Source organism: Tupaia chinensis, unplaced genomic scaffold (assembly GCF_000334495.1).
Source record: "Tupaia chinensis unplaced genomic scaffold, TupChi_1.0 Scaffold146386_1, whole genome shotgun sequence".
In the NCBI taxonomy this organism is placed as follows: domain Eukaryota; kingdom Metazoa; phylum Chordata; class Mammalia; order Scandentia; family Tupaiidae; genus Tupaia; species Tupaia belangeri.
This window is the reverse complement of record NW_006206241.1, coordinates 2,811,908-2,820,503: the sequence shown is the minus strand read 5'-3', so window position 1 is coordinate 2,820,503 and position 8,596 is coordinate 2,811,908. Positions and strand designations below refer to the sequence as shown.

The window sequence follows — 8,596 nt, the reverse complement described above, 5'->3', positions numbered from 1 at the left end:
ACTTCCTGGTTGAGCACTTTTTAGGAGAAATTTGAAGTACAGCTCATCATGGCAGGAAATACTCGCATTACTTCCAGCCTGTGCTAACCAGTCACGGGAAGTCCACAGCTGGTGGCCAGCAAGGGGGCCCTTTGCATTACATTTTAATAGATGGTACCCAACTGAAGGCACCTTGCAGGACTATTGGCCTAATAAATCTAATGTAAAAGTTGCAGTTTTGCTATAATTGCTAGGAGTCTTCCATTCTGCAAGGTATACGTTTCAATGTTTCATTCAAGAAGTGACACTCGTGGCATGCTATCCGCGCAGCCACGTGGCCAGTACCAGCCTCTCCCCGTGTTGAACCCCTAGGCTCACATGCCCACTGATGTTTCTTTTCCAAACCAACTACCCTGAAGTCAGGGTGGAATAAAGCAAGCAAGCCAGTTCCGACGAGACCCAATCCCTTGTTAGTACCCACATTCCTAAACTCTGCTCCGCATATTAATTAACAAATGCGTCTCTACACATTTTAAAAATAATGAAGAACACAACCCTAAGAGTACCAGTGGTTGACTACGGGAAGTTCTGGTACTGTTCTCAATCATTTAGAGTCCCTCAGCAACTGTTAACTGTGGAATGTAATTATTCCAAAGACCGTGTTCAAAATACAGGACAGTGAACAGCACACAACTCTCCTTAGACATGCGTGTAACAGGAGTGTAACAGAGCAGGGCCAGGCAAGTGTGTGGGCTAGCTTAGAGGTAAGCTTATTGGTGTCAAGTAATGTTGGACTCATTGGAAAGATTAAGGTTTTGCTCCCCTGATCCACCTCTAAATGCCAGTGTGCATGACCATGATCTGGGCTGGCTGTGCAGTTTGGGGTGGGGGGTTATAGCATGAGACTGCTGAGAGTGCTTCTCTCTCTCTTTCTCTTTCTCTAACTCTCATAAAATAAACAAATGTTTAAAAAAGTACCTAAGTGTGTTGCCTATTGATGTCGTGTATAGTAGTGTACAGTATTCTCAACTCACCTGGTGTATGGTGTATATCATGTTGGGTAAAATCTCTTTACAATCGAAATGATGTATAGCGATTAAATGTATAAATAACACTAATACTAACTAATAATAAAATAAATTTTTAAAAGAACCTAAGTGAAAGCATTGTGTAATTGTCAATGGCATTCTCATTCGATACATGTGAATTTCCTTTACAGACTTGACCTAGTGATTTATATTTCTATGGTAATCGTTCAGTACGGCGAGGACCCTGGACTCCACTCTGCCGTGGAGATGGACCTACTTGTGTCCAGACTCGTGGGCGATGGTAAAGGCCAGTCCAAGACCAGTGTCTTCATTGACTGTACAGCTGCGGTGTTTACTGCACATTCCACTTATGGGTGCAAATCCTGTGGGATGGGGAGATTGGGAGAACACGTGGCAGCGTTATTGTGATAAAATAAAGAAAGAATCACGTATGTATTTCTGTCCTTGGGTCATATTTGGTTCTTATATTCAACTTGGGGAAATGGGAAATGGGAAACCCTTGGACCACTGCAGTAAGGGCACTTAATAACATGGGAGAGGGAAGTCTCTTTCCAGGAGCCCGAGACTCTGTTCTGTGGAAAAGAATTCATGGTTCTATGTAATGTTCCTGTTGCAGGCTATAACGGGTGGAACAGAAGAGGGGACTTGCTGCAGAAAGAGAACTTCTGCCCTTTTCCCATGACTGTGTTGTTAGAAGCCCAAGTAAAAGAGTACTGTAAGAGTGGATGTGTTAGGGCAGCCTCAGGACACTCCCAGGATGGGCATTTGTCATCCTCATGGTTATGATTTAATATGACAAAGGACACAGAATGAAATCAGCAAAGGGAAAAGGTGCATGGTGCAGAGTCTGGGGGAAACCAGGCATGGACCTGCAAGAGGTCCCAGGGACACCACACAGTGTGCCCAACTCCCTAGCAATGGGATGTGGCCTGCTGTCGACCAGGATGCTCTCAAGAGACTCAGCGTCCGCAGTGTTTACTTGGTGATGGCTGCGGCGGCACCCTCTGCCTAGCACCTAACAAAAGTCATACTCCAGAGGGGAAGCAGGTGGTGTGCACAGACTGGACTGCTCGCAGAAGCAGCTTAGGTGCAGTCAGCCTCGTACTAAGTAGGGTCGTGGCAACTACCAACGTTGTAGTTCTCTGAGGCCAGCCAAGGGCCAGCCTCATAGGTGGGCCTTTCTAAGCACAAGTAGTCAGGCCCTATGCTAACTCTTCTGTACAAGAGGATGAACTTCTATTAAGCCAGGTACTATCAAAAAGTTTTTGTAATTAAAAAAACCTTCCTTTCTAAGAATTTGAGAGAAATGGTAAGTTAGAAAAAATGTTCAGTAGAGTCCTTATCAGGAACAAACTGTTTAACACTGACCGTTTGGAAGGGTATAAAATGCTAGTTCCAAAATACGCCTAGTCCTGGAAACACACACAAAAATTTTCTTAGATGGAGGTATTTACAGAGCAAGAACAACGGGGAATGTACTATGGCAGCATTTCTATAAATATTCTCAAATACACCATTTCTCCCTCATGATGAGACCTTGATTCTACTGACCCCATTCTCACAGAGGGTAGGAGAAAATGAAGAAAGTACTTCTTACATTAGAAGAAAAAGAAACTGCGGTCTGGGAGGGATGTTTCCTTGTTCAATAACCAGGCTCCATGAGTAAGAACACACTATGCTGTTTGACTACAGTTCATATAGGAAGTGAGTCTGTTTTCCACAACTGCACCCAAGCAGCTCAGCCTCCGTTCTCAAATGTGGACCGAGGTGTGTGGATTGACTCTGCTACTCAACAAACTGAGGCCACACTGGAGACCTGGGCTCAATCTAGGCCCCACCCCAAACTGGGCAAAGTGCTACACCCCAGCTACTCGGGAGGCTGAAGCAGAAGGATTACAATAAAGTAAGACTTTCTCTCTCTCTCTCTCTTTTTTTTTTTAAATGTATAAGGGCAAAAAAAAAAAAGGCACAAAAATACTCACTATCCTCCTTCCCAAAAGGCGCATACCCCTCACATGGTCCAGAAAACTCTCCTATAGGACCTTACCCAAGGTATCGCAGGGCTCGTTCTTCCAGGAACATATGTCTAGGCCGGTCAGGAGGATGGCGTGGTCATGGCGAGTTCCATCTTTCCCCACCAATCCAGACTGCCACTGGCAGAAGCTGCTTAAGGTGCGGTCTGCATGGTGACTTATCACCAGCCCTGGCTGTGCAAGAGAGGCCAAGACCCCCGAGAAACAGAGAGAAGCACATTAGGATGCATTGGTGCCACAGTTCTCCTTTAGCGTGGGGTTCAGATATGTAGGTGGATCTGAGTGGTCCACAGCTGATGTGTCCGCTTTATGTATTAAAGTCCAGAGGAAGGTGCAGTGCAGACACTTAGGTACATCTCTCTAGGCTGTACATAAACAGTGGGGAGGCATCTCGAAGACTCTGTGTGTGTGTCCATGTGTATGAACTGTTGGCTTTCAAAATCTTTGAAAAATACTTCGCAAAATTGTATAAAGCAATGGAATCCATTATAAATGGCTTTGTACATACACACGCATGAAAACACCTAGACAGTGCTATGTTCACTTCATAGCCACGCAGGGACAAGTGGGATTTCCAGTGAATAACTTTTGTTTACTATTGCAGTGTTAGATTAAGTAGCTTTCCTACAGAGGTAACATACTTACGAGAAGAGGTGGGTCAACTAGAAAAGTTTTATTTCTGGAAAATAGACTGCAACTATAGGGTTGTTGGAGAAGTCATGATGTAGTTTTCTGTTTTTCTATTCAAAAAAAGTGTGATAACTTTGCCGATGACCCAATAGAAGGGAACTATGTAGAGATATTTAACCGTAAGCATCTATACCAAGTTATTTGAACCTGATTTATAGAAATGCTGCATTTTTCTATGGATGGGCAGTTTAAATCAGGCTAAATACTTTGAGTTCAGGAAACTATCCTGTTTAAATCTTTTACTACTAGTGTTGAAATTTTTACCCCTCAGTGCCTGAAAATATGCTTCCACCTTGTATGTTCAGTTTGTTTTTCCAGGGGGTCAAATATTCCCAAGCTAAACGCCACACGTGAACACTGGGGCATGCTTTACATTCTTCAGGAGGCCCTTTCCAGGAAAACTGCATTAATTAAAGCTAACACAGGTGTACGATCAAACGATAACCTCGCTTATTCTTTTCAGCCTGGATGAATTCCAAGGTGAAACGTTTTAATACAAAGAATAATTAACCTGTCACCTGAGAAGCTCTGCTCACATAGCCAGCCCAGCTCTGCTCACAATGCAGCCGTACCTTCCCTGACTCTTCAGGCTGGCAACAACCCTGGTCGTGCACATCCCCCCATGCAGGAAGCAGAGCGGCATCCCAGACTTGAACCTCTGACAGTATCTCAGAGCTTATGGACGATCTCAGGTTTCATCTAAACAATTATTTCTTATGTGAACAAACAAACAAAAACCTATGGCTAACAGGGCATGGTGAAGATGTCAGTAAGGGAGGAACGTAATGCTGGGTCCCAGGCTTGGGGACAGGGCAGAGACCAGCTGGGGCAGAGGGAGGCCCATCTATGACTAAGGCGCCACCCTCCCGCCCCCATTACTCGTGCCTGGGAGTCCACGTCTGTCCTCACTGCCGCCTGAGGTGTGCCTCTGCACATTTACCAGGGGTCTGGAGGGGGCCAAAGACATCACCAAGATGTAGCACAATTTGGAATTTTGTATGCAAAGACAGGAATGATTTTGACATTCCAGCACCTCTATGAAAATTAAAATCGCAGACTGAAGGTGATGAGGTGAGCGTGGTCACCCTTCGGATCTAGGAGATAGCAGAGTAAGGCAGTACAGGGCCACACAGTGTAATCTAACTTCCAGGCGACAACGCATGTCAGTCCTCCAGCAAAACCCTTCTGAGCTCAGTTCTTTCTTTTTTTTTTTTTTTTTTTTGAGAGATTTTTCACTGTAGGGCGCGTGCGCTCGCTAGACAGACAGAGAGAGACATAGAGACAGAAAGCGAGAAATCACCCCCCCAGGGGGGATGGTCACGCCGCAATCCCTTCTCCTCCATTCTCCTCTCGGGATCTTGGGCACGCACGCACACGCGCCCGGCGTGCTGAGCTCAGTTCTAATGGGCGTCTTAGAAGCTCTTGGTGGCTGAAGATATTTTTGTACTTTGTATTCTTAGTGTATGTCCCACCCATAGACTCAAGGTGGCTATTTTAGTCTGTTTTATCATAAGCCAATTAAAAATCTACTCTGGGTCCAGCAGGTGGCATGGTGGTGAAGGCACTGGACTCCAAAATGACTGACCGTGGTTCGAGTCCCTGACCTGGTGGCTTGAAAGTCACGCCAGGCATGTGTGCATGTGTGCCCCAAATCCCAGCAGCAAAATGGAGGAGAAGGGATTGTGATATGGCTATCCTCCTGGGGGATGATTTCTCACTTTCCTTCTCTCTGTCTTTTTCTGTCTCTGGTGAGCACACATACCCTCTGACAAAAACCTAAAAAAAAAATGTAAAAAAAAGCTTATTTCTTACTACCTCTTCAACTAAAAAAAATTAATAAATTATTAATAAGAACCGAAAAGAAACTTATTGCATTAAATACAAAATACTAATCCCAATGGAAAGAGAAGTAACCAATATATTTTAGAACAATTGTATTTAAAAGGCATTATTTTTGCTGGGGAGAAAAAGCTTCTGGTTTCAGCAATGGAATACCTGTTCTTCTTCCAGAAGAATCAGACCTACAATTGCGATGTTGATATTTCCTCCAATTGTTCCATCTTTGAATAAAGCAGACACCTAAAAAAGACAGAAAATCTACCTCAGCCCCACAAGCGGCAACATTTTCTCCCAGCCTCTTATTGGGCCAGAGTCATGAGGCAGCCTCCTATTCTTCAGACCTGAGTAGGGCTGTCTAACTACCAAGGGTCGAGTTCTTACACTGCTGCCAGGGAGTCCAAAGCCAGCATCTGGGGTGGGAGGCCAGCCTCTTCTCATACACCGAGGAAAGGCTCACAGGCCTCTGAGTTGGAGAGCGTCCACGTTAGAGTGCAGGAAGGACTTTCTGGCTCATGGTGAAGATTTCACACGCTGAGCATTCTCCAATCCCTCGTGTCAAGGAACCCAGGAGCACAAGAGAAACATGTGAACAGGACAAGAGGGGGAAAGAGGAGAAGGAAGAAGTGGGGTATGGAGACGATGAAGGGGAGATGCAAACAGGGAGAAGGCTCCCAGTGGAAATGCATGATGAGAGTGGTGGGGATGAGCACAATCCGTGTGATGACCCAGCATGCCAAAAGAGCTGCTGTGGCACCGGGGTGTGCAACTATTTCAAAAACTCCATAGAACAGAGGCAAACTCATCATAAACCAGAGTAGCCTATGCCATGTGGTTCTTAACTGAGCAAGGTCTCAACCCCAGGCCAGGGAAGACGGCCTGTCATGACTCCCCTCAGTTCCCTGGGACACCGTAAACGCAGGGTCAGTCCACCAAGACCATGCTGCCATGGTGTCACACGGCATCAGGGCAGAGAGACACAACTAGGGCTACTCTGTGCTGAGATAGAAAGATGCAAATATTGACATTCAAATGATTTTTAGAAACACACTTGGGTGACCCAGGATTTTGTCTTCTGTTACTAGATTTGATTTATGTGAAATGCTGCTTTGTGTATCCACTCTTAAATAATCACCATCACTGTCAATTCGAGACAGAGGTACATTTAATCTGAGCTGACACAAAGGGTTATACTCTTTTACTGATTTGCAGATGAAATCATTTACATTCAACATTCGAACATTAATATTCCTAAAAGATACGTGTAATATTTCTATACAGCCATCTAAAAGCATGTACATATTGCTGATACACAGATTTACTGCACTAAAATATGTCCACATCATCTTAGAGCTTTTACGTTGTAGTAAATGAAGCCATCAGAAATCCAAAGCATCTCACTTTACGGAAAGGGTCACATTGTTTTTTCCTTCTTAGTTTATTCTCTGAAGTTCTCAAAATGGCTCTTTGGATTGGGACATAGTGAAACTAAAAGTTATCTCCAATAACATAGTTCTTCCATAAGATATATAAAGACACAAGTAGAAAGCAGAATGAATAATGCACACACACACACACACACACACACACACACACACCCTCTAGTAACTGTAATGACACAGGTGTCCCCAACAAGGGTGGCCGTACCATGTTGAGAATCGTCAGTACATAGGTTGTGATGTTCTCATGGCCATGGTTTTGCATCATCTTTTTGTCAACCACCACCAGTGTCTCCACATTGAGTTCTTCATTTCCGTGGTACTTCAGAAGAGCACGCTTATGCCGTAAGCAAGACTGATACTCATCGGGCAAGATGAAGAGGTCTTCGCTGGGAGGCTGGGGCATATCTACGGAGGAACACATGGACGGCAACTTAAAGCAAGACCATGGTGAGAGTCGTCAGAAACCGGCCTGAACCGTGAGTGCTCATGATAAAACCATAATAACCTTGAAACTGCTATTGTGGAAACTTGAGCTAAAGTAGAACCCTAACTAAAATACAGTTGGTATAGTCTAGTAGCCATGGAAATCAGCTGTATTTGCCCCCTTGTGCAGATTGTTCCTGATGTAAAACGATGGGGGGGGGGATGCTGGCTCTAAAGTGCTCCGTCTAGGTTCAAAGGACTTAGGCACAGGGACCTGTGGGCTCCTTAGCAGAGGTACCGGTGGGGCAATGACCAAGAAGGGCTGGCTCGTGCTGATGATCCGGCAGTTTTTAAGTTGGCCTCTGCATCTGAACACATAAGAGATCTCTCTAGCATTGTTTCAGATGGACTACAAACTTCTGGGGGCAGCTCCTCCTTACTGAAGAGCTTACTTTCCTAAAAAGCACCATAAATATTGACCTAATTAATTAGAAGTCAAAATGTACTCCATCCTCTTGAAAGGATGCCTTCGAAAGTATTTTGGGCATTTATAATCATTAAATTATCATAGTGTTCTAGTGTTCCGTGTTTTAAAAAGTAGGCTTAATGGCTTTCTCAGAAAATGTGGTTTAGAACTGTTTCATTGGGTGCATGCAGGCCCAAGATCCCGCCGAGAGGAGAATGGAGAAGGGATTGTGGCGTGGCTATCCACCCCTGGGGGGTGATTTCTCGCTTTCTAGCTCTCTGTCTCTCTCTGTCTTTCTGGTGAGTGCACATGCCCTATAGCAAAATCCTCTCAAGAACAAACAAACAACGTTTCATGTAAGAGTTGTCTTCAAAAAGTCACTTATTTAGGTGGCATGATCCATTTTGATATGGAAAAGGATTTCACTATGAAAGTATTCACTGAAGGTTAGAGGTGAGAGTTTGTCTGACCTGTACTCACATCCAGCGCATTTTACCCCTGCTACAAACACTTGCAAACCTAAATGAGCATGTGGAAGACTAACACTGAGCGGGTACACTGGCTGGTGCTTGCTCATCATTTCCCATCGTGTTCACACAGCTCATACAGCCTGGACCACACCAGGAGCAGTCCACGTGCAGCTCGCTCCGTCTCCCCAGCCCTGCCACGCAGCCCGCT

At 44.8% G+C, this 8,596-nt stretch overlaps 1 protein-coding gene across 1 annotated transcript in view; it reads right to left on the bottom strand.

Annotated features, from left to right (window-relative positions):
- ADAMTS16 (ADAM metallopeptidase with thrombospondin type 1 motif 16) overlaps positions 1 to 8,596 on the bottom strand; it is a 154,488-nt gene that overhangs the window by 89,674 nt on the left and 56,218 nt on the right. Inside the window, exons 8-10 of the mRNA XM_006168904.2 lie at positions 5,747 to 5,830; positions 3,076 to 3,235; positions 1,285 to 1,390 (exon numbers count right to left, since the gene is read on the bottom strand). Of these exons, the coding sequence (XP_006168966.1) occupies positions 1,285 to 1,390; positions 3,076 to 3,235; positions 5,747 to 5,830 (350 nt within the window). The remainder of the gene's footprint in view (positions 1 to 1,284; positions 1,391 to 3,075; positions 3,236 to 5,746; positions 5,831 to 8,596) is intronic.